Here is a 21,944-nt window from a genome sequence, read left to right on the forward strand (position 1 = left end):
CTCCCCCCCCCCCCCTTGCAAATCAGCACCATTTATTTTTCTTTTCACCTTTTTCTTCTAGGATATTTTGAGACTGTCACTTGTTCAAATGTCATGTTTTACCATCCAAAGATTTACCCTCATTCAAAATCATATAGCACATGGTAGCAAAAGAGGGATATCTGAGGTTACACAAGTCAGTCCTACACTCCAAGCAGAAACAAGAATTGATGTGAAGGGTTAGACAAAATGTTATGTTGTTAATTTTTAGCTGTCTGTAATTTTGTTTTAGATTGGGATTGGTGTTAGAGAATACACAACAATTCCACAATGGAAGAAAGGGCAAATGGTACAGTGGCTCATAACTCACTGGCTGGATACTCTCCCATCAAGGAAGCAGGCAAGCCAGATTCAAGTGACAGCTGTGAAATGTATGAAAGAAACAAAGAAACAATGCAGCTGAAGAAAGAAATCTCTTTGCTTAATGGAATCAGCCTCATTGTAGGCAACATGATTGGTTCAGGTATCTTTGTCTCGCCTAAAGGAGTTCTCATCTACAGTGCCTCCTATGGATTGTCGCTAATAATCTGGGCAACTGGGGGGATTTTTTCAGTGTTTGGAGCTCTCTGCTATGCTGAACTGGGAACCACTATTACCAAGTCAGGAGCCAGCTATGCATATATCTTGGAGGCTTTTGGGGGCTTTATTGCTTTTATTCGCTTATGGACCTCATTATTAATTGTTGAGCCAACTAGTCAGGCAATTATTGCAATAACCTTTGCTAACTACATTGTGCAGCCTGTCTTCCCTTCTTGTGAGCCTCCTTATGTTGCCTGTCGTCTCATCGCAGCTGCTTGTATATGTAAGTATTATGTGAAAACTAATGTGATGATTATTTTGACTGAACATCTATTACATATAATCCTGTTTAGATTCCAGAACTGTAGCATTCTTAATCTAGTATGGGTTGAGTTAAAGTAAGGAAAGGAAATGGTTTCCAGGTAATCAACATAGATTGGATGTGCATGACTAGGATATTTTGAAGTCTTAAAGGCAAAATCTTTCACTCTTAACTAAAACTTAGCTCAAGTCCTGATTCTTCTTGGAGGAATTTTTAATTATGGCTGGCAGAATTTAGCAGTGGCATCTTTAAACAGAGAGGCCAGGTTTATGTAACTTTGTGTGTCTCTTCCTCTCTCCATGACTTCCAGAAAATTCAGTTTCTTAATAGAAACCTTGTGTGCTTTTAAACTTCACTTTCAGGGAATAGCTTTATTGACAGAGGCCTATCTTTTGGGACTCAAGTAACTTTCTTTGTTTGAGGGGGGTGCTGGGTGGATTGATTTTAAATCAAGGTGATTTCTATAATTATTTAAATCTGCAAGTAGGAAACTTTGATTAAAATAATGGATTTTTAATCTTGTTTTGCATTTGTACTTTTCAGTTCTTTTCCTAAAGAAAAAAAGTGATTCTTGTTGATTGCAAACTACCATGTTTTAATGGTTATACCAACTAAATATAGTCTTTATTAATACTAAATGTGTACTAATTTTGGTACTTTTTGCTAACTTGGAGAATGTTATATGTATACACACTTAAGCAATTCTATATCTTAATATACATTTATTCAGATTCTTAATTTTTACACTTTAGATGAATGACATTTATTACAAAGAGTGATCAATTGTTTGTGATTTGTGTCTAGCTGCATTTAGAAGACATTGAAATTAAAAATGCACAAAACCAGCATTTTCAAATTGTTATTAAATTTAAAATTACCTGAAGTGTGGTGGATACACAAGAAAAAAAAAATCACAGCATGTTTCTTATTTAAAACTATTTAATAATACAAAGTATTAGCTATACTTAATGAATTGGACTGATTTGTTTCTGGTCACCAGGTCCTTCAAGATTTTAGAACTAGTAGATCTCATCCTCATTGTTTTTATTGATAGATTTGGAAGAGAAAAAACAAGCTTTTTCAACTTCCAAACAGTTTTTCAACTTTGATTGAACTCTAGCTGTTCAATTGAACTGGTTTAAAAGAAGAAAATATTCTTTAAGCGCCTGCAGAAGAGGCTATTGCTGTCAAAAGCTGGTTTAGTACTTCAAATTTAAATTTAAAAATCCAACTTTTTGATTTAAAAAAAAAATATATTTTTATCCACCATGGGTGAGTGAGTAAAGTTTCACTAATCTTTCCTTCTCTATCATACCGAAGAGAAAATACCTTTTGTGCCTACAATTGTAAATTATATGCTTTTTATAAGGCTCTGATAGTTGAAAATCCCCTTTTGTACAATAAGGAAACTGATCTCATGGATCAGTAACAGGTTAAAAGATAGGAAACAGTCTGTTTTCATAATGGAGAGAGCTAATAGCAAGGTCCACCAAGGACTTAGGCTGTACAGCACATTCATAAATCTGGGAAAGGGGGTGATAACAGTGAGGTGGAAAAATTTTCAGATGATACAAAATTCCTCAAGATAGTTGAGTCCAAAGTGACTGCGAAGAGTTACAAAGAGATCTTACCAAACTGAGTGACTGGGCAACACAATGGCAGATGAAATTCAGTGTTGGTAAATGCAATGTAATGCACATTGGAAAAAATAAATCCCAACTATACATACAAAATGATTGGGTCTAAATTAGCAGTTATCACTCAAGAAAGATCTTGGAGTCCTTGTTCTCTAAAGACATCTGCTCTGGTGCAGCAGCAGACAAAATAACTAACAATGTTGGGAACCGTTAGGAGAGGGATAGATAAAGAAAATATCACAATGCCACTATATAAATCCATGGTAAGACCACACCTTGAATACTGTGTGCAGTTCTGATCTCCCCATCTCAAAAAGATATATTATAATTGGAAAAGGGCAACAAAAATTCTAAGTGGTAAAGAAGAGCTTACATAGGAGGAGAGATTAAGACTGGAACTGATCAGCTTAGAAAAGACAACTAAGGGATGAGATATGATAGAGGTCTTTAAAATCATGAATGATGTGGAGAAAGTGAATAAGGAAGGAATTTACTCATTCACATAACACACAAACCAAGGGTTACCAATGAAATTAATAGGTAACAGATTTAAAAACAAAAGAAACCAACCAATCAAAAAAGTAGATCACACAACCTACATTCTCCTGTGGAACTTGTTGCCTGAGGATGATGTGAAGGCCAAAAGTATAACTTGGTTAAAAAAAAAATTAGATAAGTTGATGTAGGATAGATCCATCAATGACTATTAGCCAAGATGGTCCTGAACGCAGTCCCATGCACTGGGTGTTCCTAACCCCTCACTGCAAGAAGCTGGGACTGGATGACATGAGATGGATCACTTGGTAAGTTGCTGTGTTCTGTTCATTCCCTCTGAAGCATCTGACACTGGTTATTGTTGGAAGACTGGATACTTGATTAGGTGGATCATTGGTCTGATCCAGTATAACTGTTCTTATGTTAAAGACCGAAATGAGAGAAAAGCAGACAGATTGTTTCTGGCTGAAGAGGCCAGGGCTTTCATGCTTGATTAACCTAGCATTAGATCTTAAGATGTGTCTATCTTGGAGAAGTAATGTCATAAATTAGTCTCCTTTGTGGTTATGGCAGCAGGGACAAACATTTGCTGAAAAGCTTTGTTTTAGAAATAAGTTGTGTGCTTTAAAATCCTGCCCTCAACCACGTGACTTCCTTGCTAGAACTCACTCCACTGCACTACTTTTATTTGTAGCTCTGTCACTACAGAAGTCCTCCCTTGCTACTTGGCAGCAGCTTGCAACCTAAAATTGAGAATCAAATAAAATCTGTGAAGGGTACTAACTTGTTAAGGAAAACCAACATGAGCAGTGTGTGTCTGAAAATTGTTGGATAGCTTCTGTGCAAAAATGCGGATTTTGTTTCCCAATATATACAGTAACAAATACAAATTGTTTACTAGCTGATATACTGCAAGATCTGTTTCCTGAAAATTCCAAATGTTGTGACACTTTACCACTCACTTCTGAAACCTTTACTATCGTGGGATATTATCTCAAAGTGCACAGGCACTCTTTACAATGCGATCAACATAAGCTAGCAAATTGACCACAGCTGCAACAAAATTGATAGAAGTAATCTTAGGGCAGGTCTACACTGCGGGGTTAAGTCAACTTAAGTTACGCAATTCCAGCTACGTGAATAACGTAGCTTAGGTCGACTTATTGCAGTGTCTACACTGCGTTGGGTCGACAGGAGACTTACCTTATGCTTCTCGTTCTGGTGGAGTACCAGAGTCGACGAGTGAGCGATCTGTTGTCAATTTAGCAGGTCTTTACTAGACCCGCTAAATTGACCGTCAGAGGATCGATCGCCACAGCGTCGATCCATGGTAAGTGTAGACATACCCTTAGTAACCAGAAAAAAGCATAGTCTAACAATGAAATAGTTTGGTTTGTCCAGATTCTTAATTAGATTTTTTTAAACTCCAGAGATAGGACAGCACTTCACAATCAAATTGTCACAAAAACAGAGACCAAATGTTCTAACATCTTTGTAAGAGGAAAATTTTTCATAAAAAAATCATTTGCACATGGAAAATTACCTAAAAACTGTTGACTAGAATAAAAAAATCCTGTTCACATAAGTATGGTTTATTATAGAGTAACAAACACAACTATTTGGTTATGTTGGAAGGCAGATCTGATACCAGTTTTTTTTTCCCTTGAGTGTTTCTCAGGAGCTCCTACAGTCATGGTTTTCAAAATTTGATACCTCTGTTTTTCCCAGTCTTGACAAGTTGAAGGAAATGTGGTTCATCCTTTTCAGTTGCCAACTTTTCAAGTTCACCAGTCTCTCACTTGTATGGGATCATTACCCTTTTTTTATTAATTTTGAATTATTATTCTTCCATGGGGTAACTGGAGTAAGTACATTCCTATCTCCATGTGCTGCCCCCCTTTTTTAGCTTGTTGGGTTGTGGCTCTTTAACCAAGCTTTATAATTATCACTTTCAGTCAGTCAATGTGACTACATTGTTTAAGATACCCTGTGACAAAACTCAGTCCTTGTCTCCATGGGTCCCGCATTTCCTGGCAGATTTTGCTAGCCTCAGAAGCTCACTGTGACCCTCCACATAACCCTTCTCTCTCTAGAGACAAGGGTCACAGTCTACTGAGCCATTTTCATCATAAGCCAGCAAGGGAGGTAAGGAGAAGCTATCCTCCCTTGCACAATCTCTGTTGTCTCCCAGTCTCAGTGATTAATCAGGGGAGCAAAGGGGGGAGCCCAGGCCCACCCTCTACTCCAGGCTCCAGCCCAGGGACCCTAATAGCATCAGCTATGGTAGCTGACCTTTTAGAAACTTGACACATACAATTCCTTGGGCTACTTCCCCACAGCAGACCCCACTTCCTCAAGCTCCACTTCACCCTTACCTCAGCACCTCCTTCCTTGTGCCTGATATGGTGTGTACTGCTCAGTCTCTCCAACAACACAACTTCCTCCCACAGCTCCTGACATCCACACCCACCAGACTAACTGGGAGGCTTTTAACTAGTTTCAGCCAGCCCCTGATTGGCTTCAGGTGTCCCAATCAACCTAGTGTTCTCCCTGCCTTCTGGAAAGTTCTTAATTGGCCCCAGGTGTCTTAATTGACCTGGAGCAGCTGCCATTTAACTTATCCTGGTCCTATTGGGATTTGTTTAGCTTGAAGCTAATATATCTATCTCCCACTACTTTTCTATAGCCATCTGGCCTTGCCCTGTCACAACCCTTATAGTACCATGTTTTTTCAGTAAGAAAGCTTAGTAAAATACAATTTAATTTCACTAACTATATATTGTTTGCTAGTGCCAATATCTGCATCTGAGTAAGTGCCTAAAATGCAGGATTGAAATAGATTAATTATAATCTGGATAGTGCAAAAATTACTCTGAATTACAGAAAAACAATAAAGATACAGCTATATAATCCCTGAATATTCAGATGGTACTTTGGGAGGGGCTGTTTAATATTTTAAAATATTTGAGGAAAAAAATGAATGTAATAGAGCAATAATGCAAACTGTTGAGTGTAGTGTGTAGCAACAGCAATCAGAGAAGAGATGATCTGATAAATTTGGTTACATGGGCAAGTCTAAAGTCATAGAATCATAAACTATTAAGGTTGGAAGAGACCTCAGGAGGTCATCTAGTCCAATCCCCTGCTCAAAGCAGGACCAACACCCACTAAATCATCCCAGCCAGGGCTTTGTCAAGCCAGGCCTTAAAAACCTAAGGATGGAGATTCCACCACCTCTCTAGGTAACCCATTCCAGTGCTTCACCACCCTCCTAGTGAAATAGTGTTTCCTAATATCCAACCTAGACCTCCCCCACTGCAACTTGAGACCATTACTCCTTGTTCGGTCATCTGCCACCACTGGGAGCAGCCGAGCTCCATCCTCTTTGCAACCCCCCTTCAGGTAGTTGAAGTGTACTATTAAATCCCCCCTCAGTCTTCTCTTCTGTAGACTAAATAACCCCAGTTCCCTCAGCCTCTCCTCGTAAGTCATGTGCCCCAGCCCCCTAGTCATTTTTGTTGCCCTCCGCTGGACACTCTCCAATTTGTCCACATCCTTTCTGTAGTGGGGGGACCAAAACTGGACGCAAAACTCAAGGTGTGGCCTCACCAGTGCTGAGTAGAGGGGGGAATAATCACTTCCCTCAATCTGCTGGCAATGCTCCTCCTAATACAGCCCAAGATGTCGTTGGTCTTCCTGGCAACAATGGCACACTGCTGACTCGTATCTAGCTTCTTGTTCACTGTAATCTCCAGGTCCTTTTCTGCAGAACTGCTGCTTAGACAGCCACAATTAGCTGGAATACTTGAGATTAGAGGGGGAGCGGGAGTGTGTTCCCAAAGAGACAGAACTGAATGTTTTCAAATAATTTTAAAGTTGTCAAATAGGGCTGTTATTGAGGTATTTGGGAAATATCCTCAGGTTACACAACATTACTTAATATGGTACAAATATTGTGTGTCTTTATGTTGTAACGTATCATTTAGAATTGAGCAGTCTGTGAATAGCTAATACTGAAGGAAAATAAAATGGTAACCTCTACATAATTTAAGTAAAAGAATACATTGTATATAGCCAGAGGGGTTCAACTCTTTGAAGAACCATCTTAAAGTACTATTATATACGAATGTGAATTTGTGTTCCCCAAGGTGTCTCCTCATTTCCATTTTCATCACACTAACACCAGTTTTAATTTTAAAAAATCTCCCATCAGTCAAATGTTGCTTTATCCGTGGAGCTTACATTGCTAATTGGTCAGATCTGTTCTAACCTTGTCTTTTCCAACTGTTTTAAAATGTGCAATTGATATCAAGAGAATCATCAATGTCCATTTTTGGCTTTCCAAATTTCATATTTTAAAGACTACAAAACCTATGAAATTATCTGGGATGTTAAACTAATCTTCAAGTTACCAAGAAAAGGGCCAAATAATTAACTTACAATTTTTTACATTGGTCTAAAGTTTGGAGGTGAACCAGAACATTATTTTTAAATATAAAATGAAAGGACATTCTCTGCTGCCTTTGGCTTGAATAATAGTTGCAGAATGGGGCCACAAGAATGAGGGGTAAAACCAGGAAAATGGGAACAGGCCCAGCAGGTCTGACATGTGGTGGAGGGTCTTTCTTCCTGTCCTTGGCAAAAAGAATCTAAAATGTCTTTAGAACTGTCGTTTCCCACTCTTGTTTTTTTGTCATAAATTAAGCAATGCTTAATAGTAAGACAATATGTTGTGAGTACCAGTAAACATTGCTTAGTTTAATTTTCCCAGGCTCTAAAGCTTATTTTAGCATAGTTTAAATTTAGCATCTATACACTGACGTGGACAGTAATTAAAATCTGTGCTTAACAAAGCTCATGCATAACTTCCTTTTCATCTTCGTTTTTTGTCTCCTAGGTCTCCTAACATTTATAAATTGTGCCTATGTTAAATGGGGAACAAGGGTGCAGGATGTATTCACGTATGCTAAAGTCCTTGCCCTTATTGTCATCATCATAACAGGAATTGTTAGACTATGCCAGGGTAAGCTTATAAAACTAATTAGAGGTTGGTGTGTAGCAATAAGGCTGGGGAATAATCAGTTTGGTTTTCATTAGGAATATTCATAGAAGCTGCAAAACAGTATTTTTAAATTAATCTGTAATGTTAAATTTATATTTATGTAATACCAGATCTCTCTATTAAGCAATAAGGTCCAGCATATCCATCCAGATATTAACAACTTGGCCAATGTTGTGAATGAAGATCATACTTGAATTGGCCTAACACACCTAAGCAATTTTACACCCTCTGGTTTGGAATGGTTAGTGGAATGAAATAGCAAGCAGCAACATGCAGAACTTGCAAAATACAGTTTGAAGAGAGAAATGTGATCTCGCCAATGTCTAGTAATATTGTGAGGTTCAGTGAACCTCACTCTAAACTTTTTGTAATCTGGATTTTGGATAAGATGTGCAATTACACAAAACTGTATAATTGCAATACTTCTCTTCAGAGTATACCTTCACTGATATCTATCTGTGAAGTTGAATGGACTCAAAGCCATTTAAAAGGAGCTATACACTTAGATGTGTGCCTCTGAAGGTGGCTGTTCTGCATCTATAGAAGGAGTATCAGCCCAATATTAGTTCCTGATTTCTCTTCTTTCTTGTTCAGCATTAAATAGTTTATTGCTGGTTCTTTTTCTTAGTAGTCATAATATTTTAGTTTAAAGTTGTTTTCCATCAAACTTTTTTTTCGAGTTTTACTCCTGTGTGTTTTGGAAGCTTTCCGTGTTGGCTCAAAAAAGTACACAACCCAATTTTAAATTATGAAAAATGTGTCCTTTGCCCAAATTATGCTTTGTGTTTAGAGTGAAGTCATTGTTGAGGGACTGTACCCCACGTTCTTTCCTTATTCTTGGCCCGGTATGGAACAAAACGTGCCTATATGAGCACTACTGCACAGTGTGTCACTTCAATACAAAATACCTCTGCACCATTAGCTGCTCCACTGACCTTAATATATTTACCACTAACATCCTGGATGCTGCCTGCCTTCTTCCCTGCTCCTAACTTGACTGTTGCTCCATCTTCCTCAGTGTCATGCAAGATACTGAGGAGGAGAGCAATGCAGTGACACATTTAAAGGACTCAAATGTTTGGGCTGGTCAACCTTGGCAATGCCTTATAAACTGCTTTTCCCACCCTACAAATAGGAACACATTGCTGTAAAAAGTACAAGGTGTTTAGAACTGTAGCTATATATTTGGGCATTGGAATGTACAAGATAGTAACTCACCTTCCTGTAGTCAATATTATAAACTGTTTATATTGCTATTGTATTGCCACTGTGCTGACAATGTCAGCACATGTTGGAAAAAACTCACTCCAAGTTGAACGGTGACGTAAATGATATTGGTCGCAGCAGTATTGATAGCACACAAGACTTAAGTGTACTTTGGAAGATTTTGTCCCTACTATTATTTAACTACATTTTATATTCCCTTAATTGCTATCAATTTGGCCCTTTCGATACTTAAACTAAATTGGTCTACCTCTTAATATGCACAAATTCATGGACTCGTCACATCTTTTTGTATGCATTTAAATGTTTACAATGTAATGGACAGTAGTCTGGACCTATGATAGTAACTATAACTCATCAAATCAATCAGAACTTTAACAAAATGAAATACAGGTATTTATCCATTTGGATAAATGACTGATTTTATGAATCTGCGTGCATTTTTGAAAGACAGTCATCCCTGCCCACCCCTAAATAAATAAATAAAAGGCTTAGTTTTGACTCTCACAAGCGAAGTGGTTCAGAATTTCAGAGATGGTATGACCCATAGAATTGTACCATTTCATTTGTATACAATGGCTTGAGCCAAAAGGATACTGCCAAGGCTGTTACAAGTATGATTGAACTGTATTTTGGGTTACAAGCCTGTACTTCACTGTCCCTCAGATCTGTGTCTGCTGTTACTATGAACAGGTCAGGTATTTAGCTGCATAATAATAATGCTTTCCGAGTTCTCCATAGAATAGATTTTTTTTTTTTAATAAAATTAAGTGCCCTGCTTATTCTCAAGGCTGTAACAGGCAGAATGGAAGGATGGGTCAATGAGTGATCTTGAAGGAATGTGAAAATTCCTAGTTCTTGGCTTTGTTTTTGCAACTTTTGCATATCAAACTAAAAAACATTTTTACTTACTATGTCATACCATAATGCATATATGTATTTCTCTCTCCTCTTCACCCCCCCCCCCACCCTCAGGACATTCAGGACACTTTCAGAACTCCTTTGAGGGATCTTCTTGGGACCTAGGAGACATTTCTCTTGCACTGTATTCTGCCCTGTTCTCTTACTCAGGCTGGGACACCCTTAATTTTGTAACAGAAGAAATCAAAAACGCAGAAAGGTAAAGGATCCAGTTTTTTTAAGGATGTTATTTAATTAAACTTGGACTGTTCTTAAGTCACTAATGTAGTGACTGTGTTTCACTGAAATGTGTTCTGAGCTGACAAGGAATTTGATTATTGTAAAACTACTCTGTGTGGACGCACAACTCTCAACTTTATACTGGATCACCAACAGAGGATTATTAAGCATAAGGTTTATTAATGGCTGACACACTTTAAAAATAAGGAAGTCTTGATGACTACAGCATACTAGTTGATTAGCAATCGTTACTTTGCAGTTACGTATCGTGGATAGTTCTTTACAAATAAACTGTAATATTGCAGTGTAAATGGTGCACACCATTGTTTTTATCTGTGCAATTGCCTAGACAGTTTCAAAGTCTCAAAACATAATCCCCACGCACAGGTGAATGCTGAAAATGTGCGACTGACAAGTCAGTTAATTGTGTAGCTCAGTCTTTAAACAGAAATGGTTAATGTAAAATTCACATCTGTCTGACAGTTTTTACCTATTACAAGTAACAGCTAAGATTGCTATAGCTAAAAGATGGGGGGGGGGGGGGTTCCTTTTTCCCCCAGCCGGCTTGCTTTATACATTATTAGTCAGTTTGCCCTATTTGAGCATTCACACAGCAAAGGAGAGACACGTTTTCCTTTAAGAATTTTTGTTGCAAAATGACAATTAGCAACTATCTTTTTTTTTTAACTGACTAAATTTCAGGTTGACAATGTCTCTTTTAAACCGCTTTGCTAGTGAGTGTTGTACACCTACCCATAAGAGATTTAACGCTCTGTGCTTACGTTAGTCATCTTGTCTTTCTGCATCTGTTGGCAGAGAAAATTGATTTTAAAAACTCCCTTTTTGAGTGCCGTTGCAATATCTTTCCACCTTCCTCTTAAAGATAATATATTCTGCTGAGTTAACAGTTAAGTAACTTTTTTCTATTGGATATCATTTAAAAACAAGTTTTCTGCTAGGAATGTTTAATTAAGATGATGAAACCTCCTTTACATCCATATGTTGTTCATAAGCTCAAATTTCTAATGCAGCAGGCTTTATTCCTGGCAGTGACTCTCACTCATAAAGCAAGCTTCAAATTTTAGTTGCCCATATTATACTAATGCTCAAAAGAATAAGGAGGTGTTTGGTCTCATGAAATGTCTTTGAGTATGGTAGAATTTTTCCATAATCCTGTCTCATACTTGTCCTGTGAAAGTTCTAGTCCACAATTACATCTGAAAAGTTCCCTGGGTTTTTTTTTTCTTGAATATTAATGCCCTTGAAGAGCCATTCCAGCTTTTTTGTTTCATGAGGTGACGTGTCTGCATTTCTTCTTCATGCTAAGGTCCACAGATCCATTACAATGAGTACTTCAGGCTGCTTCCAGTTTGGGGGCAGAACCAGACCTCTCGGTCACTGGCAACAGGAGAATGCCCTTCCTCCTAAAGTTTCTCCATTTTTTTTTTTTTTTTTTTTTTTTTTTAACCCTGCCTCCATGGTGCTCGGCAGGTTCAACCAGACCTCCTGGCTGTAGAGCTTTTCTGATGGAAAATTCTTTATTTTGAATTGTTTGACTTTCTCTGTCACTCTGTGTCTGTCTAATTCCCAGCCATGTCCTAGAACTGCATTTGATTTTTTTGAGGAAAGTCCCCTCAGCTCTGCTTTCCCTTCTGAGGTGTTTGCAGTGGCTGGTGCCCCTGCAGGCTTTAGCAGCAGAGCTAAGCTGAGGAAAAGGCAAAATGAAAGGCCTGTCTCACTTTGGAGCTTGGTCCTGTTCTGTGGGCAGAATGCAATTGCGTGGGCTAAGATGTGAAGGACAAGTCACCTCTGTTACCTTTCCCTGGGCAGGAAAGGAGCCAGATTGGATTAGAGAGGCTAACTCTGCTGGGCAAAATACAGCCAAGGCCAGACTGGATTGCCTCAGCTCCCTCCCCTGGCAGGAAAGGAGGCACGTAGAAATGGAAAAGAACACACTCCAGTGGCAAGCAGCCTCTCTTTCCCTAGCTGCGTGAGGGGCAGCAAAGCCAGAAAGACAGCATGCCAGATGGAAGATCATGCCTAAGACCCCATATAGGTCACACTGGCAGCCATAGGTCTAACTGCAAAGCTGAATCCCTCCTACCTCTCAGGTCAGGTGGAGGGTACTTGACACAACATGGACCCTACCAATGCCAGAATGCAGTAAGGGGTGTTTGTTTCCAACTCTCACCCTCTGCTGCCACCTCTATAACATCCCCCCAGGGACCCCTCTTCATATCCTATGCTGAGACCTCCAGGGGAAATAGATCCATCTGCCCCATGTGGATCCCATGCAACAGAGGGGTCGAGCTTATGGGAGCCCATTATTGACCCCCCCAGATCAGTACCTCCCTTGAGACACCCAGAAGGGCTCCATGTGGGGATGGAGAGACAAATAAGACCAACCTCTTTGAGGACAGTCCCATTTTAGGTCTTATGTTTTGCAGATGGATGGCAGCCTTTTTTCTTTTCCCAACTTCAGTCATTACTGGTTGATCTTGCATGTGTTCTCAGGGTCTCTCCAGGATAGCAATATAGGCTTTAGGGAAAAGGAAATTTGCTTTTCTTTCCAGACTGTTTTTCTGATTGGGGCTCTGTAGAGAGAGGAAGCTGAAACAAACACTGATACAGTTTCTGGAGTATCTTGGATTCCAGAAATGCGTGACACTAAGGAAGTCAGTTATAAGCTCGGACAGATGATAAAGAGCATTAGGTGAAAGGTCTCATCTCAGAAGACTTGTAATAGATGATTGCCATAATGGAAAACAAGTGGTGTCACACATCAAAAATCTATTTCTTATTTAAGCCTATTGGGAATTCTGATTTCAAGTGCAAGCATGCCTCAGGGATCCAGAGTTGATATGATACCTATCCACTGATTCTGGGTACTCCTTTTGCATTTTGCCCTGTCTCATTCATTGGAAGAGATCTACTTCCCATTATATGTTCTTTGCTCCCACAACTGGTGAATGCAGAGAGTTAAGGTTGTTGGTTTTGGGGTGTTTTTGTACCATTCTCTGGTTTAGTTCAGAGAGCGGGTACTAGAAAGAGAGCAAAGCATCCATCAGCTGAAACATAATAATTCACTGATGTCTCAGAGCACTGCTCCTTACATTGGTAACAGACCTGTTTAGGTCATGACCATCAACATTTCAGATAGCATCTTTATGATAACTCGGAAGAACATGATCAACCCTACTCCAGAGACAGATTCTCCCATCCTGGGTGGAGCAAAGTCTTTTACACACCAGAGGGGAGATGAACATCAAAACACATTTGGCAAAGTTGGATTAGCAGAGTATTCCTACACAAAGAAATATCTCATTCATGGTAAGGCAGTTTGGTGGGTTGGTGATCAGCTTCTCTGCATCTGGAAACCATAAATAAAGTGACCTGCAGCTTCTGTGTCAGACTTGGAGCATGAGGCAGGGATGAAATCTTGTAAAGCTTATCAGGGTGCCTCACTGTCTGGCCACCTTTTCCATTGTTTGTCAGATATGGAACAGCTCCCGTATGAGAAGAGATTAAAGACTGGGACTGTTAATCTTAGAAATCTCACATTGGTACCTTCTTTGCGTTTTATGAAATCTGCAGTGTTAGTGTTCTTAAAATGAACAACTTGTGGTGGGTCATAATCCAAGACTGCTGTAACATGAAATATATGACAGAATGCGGGTAAAACAGAACAGGGGACATACAATTCTCCCCCAAGGAGTTCAGTCACAAGTTTAATTAATGCATTATTTTTTTTAACTAGCTTCATCAACATGGAAGCATGTCCTCTGAAATGGTGGCTGAAGCATGAAGGGACATATCAATGTTTAGCATATCTGGCACGTAAATACCTTGCAATGCCGGCTACAAAAGTGCCATGCAAATGCTTGTTCTCACTTTCTGGTGATCTTGTAAATAAGAAGAGGGCAAAATTAATCCTGTAAATGTAAACAAACTTGTTTGTCTTAGCGATTGGCTGAACAAGAAGTAGGGCTGAGAGGACTTGTAGGCTCTGAAGTTTTACATTGTTTTATTTTTGAGTGCAGTTATGTAACAACAACAACAACAACATCTACATTTGTAAGGTTGCATTTTCATGACAAAGATTGCACTACAGTACTTGTGTCAAGGTTCCTTCCTCACTCTGAACTCTAGGGTACAGATGTGGGGACCTGCATGAAAGACCCCCTAAGCTTATTTTTACCAGCCTAGGTTAAAAACTTCCCTAAGGTACAAACTTTGCCTTGTTCTTGAACTGTATGCTGCCATCACCAACTGTTTTAAACAAAGAACAGGGTGTGGCAAATTACCGGCACTTCTTTGATGGGTCTCACGCTTTCTCCTCTTGGGGAGGGTTCAGGGCACCGTTTCTCGCCTCTGAACTGGGGTATTAACTGCCCCTCTAGTGTCCTAGAGAATGGGAGTGGAGAGGGAGGGACCCAGGCTCGCCCTCTACTCCGGGTCCCAGCCCAGGGGCCCTAGGGATAGCGGTAAACTGCTTGAACTAGTGGTTCCTTCCCCTGGGCTACTTTCCTCTCCTGCCCTTCAGCTTGTGGGGCTTCGTGCTCTCCCTCTGCACAAACCAGGTGTCCCTTTACCTAGGTCTTGGTCGTCTTAGCCCACCGCAGCACTTCTCCAAACTCTCCTCTGCTTCCCTCCAAACTGCTCTCTGCTCCAACACCAATCCACTCTGCTTCAACTCCTTCCCTTGTCTGATTGAAGCAGGGGGGTTTATCAGGTGACTGGCTTCAGGTGCTTTAATTGGCTTCAGGTTGAGGGGAGATATGATTGCTGTCTATAAATATATCAGAGGGATAAATACTGGAGAGGGAGAGGAATTATTTAAGCTCAGTACCAATGTGGACACAAGAACAAATGGATATAAACTGGTCATTGGGAAGTTTAGACTTGAAATTAGACGAAGGTTTCTAACCATCAGAGGAGTGAAGTTTTGGAATAGCCTTCCAAGGGAAGCAGTTGGGGCAAAAGATCTATCTGGCTTTAAGATTAAACTCGATAAGTTTATGGAGGAGATGGTGTGATGGGATAACATGATTTTGGTAATTAATTGATCTTTAAATATTCATGGTAAATAGGCCTAATGGCCTGTGATGGGATGTTAGATGAGGTGGGATCTGAGTTACCCAGGAAAGAATTTTCTGTAGTATCTGGCTGGTGAACCTTGCCCATATGCTCAGGGTTCAGCTGATCACCATATTTGGGGTCGGGAAGGAATTTTCCTCCAGGGCAGATTGGAAGAGGCCCTGGAGGTTTTTCACCTTCCTCTGTAGCATGGGGCACGGGTCTCTTGCTGGAGGATTCTCTGCTCCTTGAAGTCTTTAAACCACGATTTGAGGATTTCAATAGCTCAGACATAGGTGAGAGGTTTTTTGCAGGAGTGGGTGGGTGAGATTCTGTGGCTTGTGTTGTGCAGGAGGTCGGACTAGATGATCATAATGGTCCCTTCTGACCTTAGTATCCATGAATTAATCTATAGCAAACTTTCTCCCTCTACAGGGAATAAGGCTCCCTTCTAACACTCTCTCTCCTGCTGCCCTCTGGCCATGCAGTATCACAAGGGAAAGAGCCCACTTGGAGACGTCTTCCCCCAAAATATCCCGCCTAGCCCTACACCCCCTTTCCTGGGGAAGGCTTGATAAGAATCCTCACCAATTTGTACAGGTGAACACAGACCCAAATCCTTGGATCTTAACAACAATGAAGAATCAATCAGGTTCTTAAAAGAAGACTTTTAATTAAAGAAAAGGTAAAAGAATCACCTCTGTAAAATCAGGATGGTAAATACCTTACAGGGTAATCTGATACCTTAAGTTACAAAAAGACACAAAAACAGGAATATACATTCCATTCAGCACAGCTTATTTTACCAGCCGTTAAGCAAAAGGAAATCTAACGCATTTCTAGCTAGATTAGTTACTAACTTAACAGGAGTTGTAAGGCTGCATTCCTGATCTGTTCCCGGCAAAAGCATCACGCAGACCCTTTGTCCCCCCTGCCCTCCAGATTTGAAAGTATCTTGTCCCCTCTTTGGTCATTTTGGGTCAGGTGCCAGTGAAGTTACCTTAGCTTCTTAACCCTTTACAGGTGAAAGGGTTTTGCCTCTGGCCAGGAGGGATTTTATAGCACTGTATACAGAAAGGTGGTTACCCTTCCCTTTATATTTATGACAACTTGTATGAGGTGAATTGAAAAATACTATTTCTTTTGTTTATCATTTTTACAGTGCAAATATTTGTAATCAAAAATAATATACACCTTGTATTCTGTGTTGTAATTGAAATCAATATATATGAAAATGAAGAAAAACATCCAAAATATAATACATTTCAGTTGCTATTCTAGTGTGTAACAGTGCAATTAAAACTGCGATTAATTGAGATTAACTTTTTATATTGTGATTTTTTTTAGTTAACTCTGATTAATCAACAACCCTAATTTGTAGACCTTAGCATGAAGAAGAAGAGAAAAATGTATCTGTGCTTAGCTGAAAATTATCTTTCTGTGTAATAAGATCCACAGATTCAGCTCACTCTGGAGACAAATGGATCATCCACAATACAGATGGAAACTGATAGCCCAGTATTTGGGTTTGTTGTGATTAGGTAGAATATACCATGCACTGCCATAAGAGAAATGTTTGTATTTCCTCAAAGTATATTTAACACAATCTCTAATTAAAAAAAATTAGCTTTGAATTATCTTGGCTGTGGAATTTCTCAACTGGAGGGAATTTCAAGAGGTGATGCATTCATCTGATGCTAGGGAATGACAGGTCTGATCCTGCCCGAAAGCTGCACGCAGGCTGAAGTACCCATGGTAATGGATCTGTGGACCTTATTACTTGCACAATGGAAATTTTCAGGTAAGCAGATAATTTTTCCTGTTCTAGCATTCCCTTTTAGCCATGCCTTTGTGAATTTCAGGTCAAGGTGTAGAATGGCAGTCATGTGAGAGATAGTACGCAACCTTTGATTAATATTTAGGATACTCACAGGGAAGCCACATAGAATATTTTACATTCTCTTGTCAAAGAACTCGGGCTTAAAATTGTATCAGACATTGAGGTTTGGACTTGCAGCTTCTTTCTAGTTTTGAAAAATTTTGAAAATACCCTGATTCTTCCATCTTCTGCATAGTATTTTTAGGGGATTAAGGGGGGATGATGAATACCCCTCTGTAGTTTTGTTCTTTTTTTGTTTTTGTTTTTTTTGTGGTTTTGTTTTGTTTTTTAAAGGCGTCTCCTCTCTGTTTTCCATTTCCTGCCTGAGTGTAATGGGACGGGCCTCACCACCACGGCACCTCCTGCTGGCTGTCCTGGGAATTAGCTCTTGTTTCACCAACATGCCCTCAACTAGTAGTGTCTCGCCTGTCGTCATTCTCACCTCCACCTCTAGGACCCATGTCGCTCCCTGGACTGTGCTCCACTCGGTTCTCTCCCCACCCCCGCCCCGGGGGACCTGACAGTGCTCAGTGCAGTCCACTCATCGCAGTGGCAAACTGCAGTGCATGCACTGGCCACTCCCCTTGGTGGCAAGTGGGGTGGCAAGTGGAGGAGGACCCGGGCCCACCCACTACTCCGCGTCCTGGCAGCCATGTATTGCCCCTCCTCCTACTCCACCATCTGTTTCCCTGGGCCACTTCCCCGCAGCCCTAGCACCTTCTCTGCCCTTGTATCAGGGCCTCAGTCTGGCAGCCATCTGGTTGGAGCTCCCTCTTATTCCCTTGACCAGCACTGCTCTGTCCGAGGTGCTGTCTCTCTCTCAACTAGGGTGACCAGACAGCAAGTGTGAAAAATCGGGACGGGGGTGGGGGTAATAGGAGCCTATATAAGGGAAAAAGACCCCCAAATCGGGACTGTCCCTATAAAATCGGGACATCTGTTCACGCTGCTCTCAACCCTCCTACAGGGTAGCCAGTCCTCCTCCCTTACCCTCCTGGGAGAGACTGCCTCTGTTCTGCTCAGCAGCCCTTCTTATATAGGCCAGCCTGACCCTGACTGGCTGCTCCACTAAGCCTTCTCCCTATTGGCTGGCTCAATAAGACCTCTTCTAATTGGCTGGGTTCTGCGCAGCCTCCCCAAGGCTGCTTTAATCCTTCTGCCTTTGTGGGGCAGCTACCCCACCACACTGGGGTACTAGATTTACTAAATATGTCTATTAGTAATATATATTTCAGGAATGATCCTTGTGTTGCTTGTTCTCCAAGAGTGTGGTGGGATATAATTATATTGGTTAATCTTTGGTGCAATGAAAATTATTGCTATTGCTGAGAAAAAGGTAACTATAATATAGTCCCCATTTTCTCTCCTTTGTTCTCTGCGGAGCTGGCACTTTTGTTTTGTTCTTGTTTCACATCATTAAACTTTAGCTTAAACTGGTATTTGAAGTAAGTAATTGCTCTCTGGATGGATCTCAGCCACTAGCTATTACGATGCTCAGATCTTTGAACCATGAGCGTTGCATTAGTCACTCTCTCTAGGAGAACAGTCCCAAGAATCATGGTCTCTTATCTTTTTAAAGAGTTTTTAATTACTTTGTATTGCACTGACATCTTGCCACAGTAATTTGACTTTGTGATAGTGATGACATTGTAATGGTGTTGAATCCCCTTTTAGTGCCATTAGGACAGTAATGAAAAAATCCTTACTCTGTGCCAAATTCATTTTTAAAAGGTAAATGACGCTTTAAAATATTAAATCCAACAAATGCAAAAGACTGACTTGGAGTTTGTCTCTCTAAGTATTGATCCAGTTTGCTGGCTTTGCCACCCTGAACGAGTGACAATTTTTTCAAAACTTTGTTTTGTTTTGACAGGAGGTTTTTGAAAGAAGAGCTTGCATTCAATTAGAAACATTTATCAAATGTAATCAGCTCAGTCTAGCTCTAAATAACTTATATATTTCCATTGATATCTGACACTGACAGATAGGCAAAGTAAGAAAAATGCTACTTAGACCTTATTAGAGTTTCATTTAAGGATGTTACGTTGACAGTTTGTTTTAACGGTTATAAAGCGTTAACTTTTTTAATCTGTATTTAGTGTTTTTAGTGTAATTGTCTGACTTCCCCCATAATTTTCTGCAACTGTGAAAATTTAAATCTATTTAAAAAGTGGGAAAAAATTTAACCCGTAATTTTGCACAACTGTAGACATGTAAATAGATAAACAATTTAAAAATGCTTAAAAATAAATACTGATATTTGTTGAAATTATATATATTTTTTAAAACCCTAGAATTTTCCCAAGCCTATTTGCTGTTTTTGTCTCATCAGGAATCTGCCACTGGCTATTGCAATTTCTATGCCCATTGTGACGGTTATCTATATTTTGACCAACATAGCTTACTATACAGTGCTGGATATTAATGCTGTTCTTTCTAGTGATGCTGTGGCGGTGGTAAGTCAAATATATACCATACTGCTGTATTGTCAAATCTTCATATTTTAGAGATTTACTACTTGTGCACATTGTAGGTAAAGTCCTTGGTTACTCACGTTCCTTCCTGTGCCATGTATATTTTCCCCTAAATCTAGAAGGGGAGACCAATTGAATAATTTATCCTAAATACTTAAATCTGGTCTTAAACACAAATATTGTGAATGTGCATACTGTGTATTGGTTTCTTCTAACTTAATAGCAATCATATTTAAAACCAGCACCTAATCCAAGCCACTGGCATATTTTGCAAAGATTCTGAGTAGGTGTATGCTCCTTGAGGTATTTAAAGAATAATAATAGGAATCATTAATACTTAGCATGTTCTTAGTCATTTTTATGCTATAGTTTTTAATAACTTGAAATGTGTTTGAAAAATGTTGTACTGAGACACTAACTAATCTGTCTTCAATGTGAAGTAGCTTTGTTATCTGTTTGCAAATAGATAATGTTGCAATTTAGCCATGCTAATATTTGTACTACTCTCTAACCAAGTTTTATCACTCATTGTTTCCTAGCCCTACTAAAACTGCATCAATTCCTACAATTCTTCTGTAAAACAGAAGTACAAAATTGAGGGGGAAAAAAATCCTGAATTTGAAGGATTGGATGCTCATTGTGTGGAGATTTTTTTTTTAAGTACCCTAAGTTTTATTCAGTAATTCACCTATTCTCCGTAATATAATTTCTTACAGATACAATATATCCTCTGTATTTTGATCATTGGGCTGGAAGGGCAATTGTTATAGTAAACCTTTATTAGGACATTTGTATGACTGTACAAGCTTAATCAACTTTAAAATATAACAAACTAAGCTCTAAACAGAGATGGGTGAGATTTAGTTTAGTCAGCAGTTTACAAAGGATAGGGGTTGTTTTTAAAAAAATTTCCCCTATGAAAACTAAATCCCAGTGTTGACTGTGATGAACTGTGGTGGCTTGCATCACAGCAAATAGATTCCAGTGATTTCAAATGATCTGTTCAATCTCAGTCTGAGCTTAGCTACTCAGAACAAAACTAAGGCCTGGTCTATGCTACGGGGTTAGGTCGAATTTAGCCACGATAGGTTGATTTTAAAATGAATGCGTCCACACAACCAACCCCGTTCTGTCGACTTAAAAGGCTCTTAAAATCGACTTCTTCTGTACTCCTCCCTGGTGAGGGGAGTAGTGCTACAATCGACCTTGCTGGGTCGAATTAGTGGTAGTGCGGACGCAAATCGACAGTAATGGCCTCTGGGAGCGATCCCAGAGTGCTCTGTTGTGACCGCTCTGGACAGCACTTTGAACTCCGATGCACTAGCCAGGTACACAGGAAAAGCCCCGGGAACTTAGGAAATGAAATTCAAGTTTGGTCAGCGTGGCGAACTCGGCAGCACAGGTGACCATGCAGTCCCCCCAGAATTGCAAACGAGCTCCAGCATGGACCGAAAGGGAGACACTGGATCCAATTGCTGTATGGGGAGAAGCCTCTGTGCAGGCAAAACTCCGATCAAAAAGAAGAAATGCAAATATATTTGCCAAAATCTCACAGGGCATGGTGGAGAGAGGCTATAACAGGGGCACACAGCAGTGCTGCGTGAAAGTTAAGGAGCTGAGGCAAGCCTACCAAAAGACAAGGGAGGCAAACGGTCGCTCTGGATCAGAGCCCCATACATGCCGCTTCTATGATCAGCTACATGCCATTCTGGGAGGGGACCCTACCACTACCCCACCACTGTCCATGGACACCTGCAAGGAGGGGAGTCTCACGCAACAGAGAGGAGGATTTTGAGGAGGAGGAGAATGCGCAGCAGGCAAGCGGTGAATCTGTTCTCCCCAGCAGCCATGACCTTTTCATCCCCCTGGAGCCAATACCATCCGAAGGCATGATCCCCGACCCTGAAGCTGGAGAAGTCACTTCTGGTGAGTGCACACTTGTAACTACCATACAGAGTTTAAAAGCAATAGTGTTTAATGTTAGATTTGCTCTGAAGAATTGGGATGCATTCGTGGCCAGTACCGCTACTAGAAAAGCCTGTTCACATGTCTGGGGAAGGAGCGGGAATCCTCCAGG

The 21,944-nt window shown here is 40.1% G+C and overlaps 1 protein-coding gene across 1 annotated transcript in view; it reads left to right on the plus strand.

Annotated features, from left to right (window-relative positions):
* The first annotated feature begins 271 nt into the window (after window positions 1–271).
* SLC7A6 (solute carrier family 7 member 6) overlaps window positions 272–21,944 on the plus strand; it is a 42,014-nt gene continuing 20,341 nt past the window's right edge. Inside the window, exons 1-4 of the mRNA XM_074968572.1 lie at window positions 272–841; window positions 7,910–8,035; window positions 10,274–10,418; window positions 19,726–19,849. Coding sequence (XP_074824673.1) covers window positions 310–841; window positions 7,910–8,035; window positions 10,274–10,418; window positions 19,726–19,849 — 927 coding nt within the window. The 5' untranslated portion in view covers window positions 272–309. The remainder of the gene's footprint in view (window positions 842–7,909; window positions 8,036–10,273; window positions 10,419–19,725; window positions 19,850–21,944) is intronic.

This window comes from Natator depressus, chromosome 12 (assembly GCF_965152275.1).
Source record: "Natator depressus isolate rNatDep1 chromosome 12, rNatDep2.hap1, whole genome shotgun sequence".
Classification (NCBI taxonomy): domain Eukaryota; kingdom Metazoa; phylum Chordata; order Testudines; family Cheloniidae; genus Natator; species Natator depressus.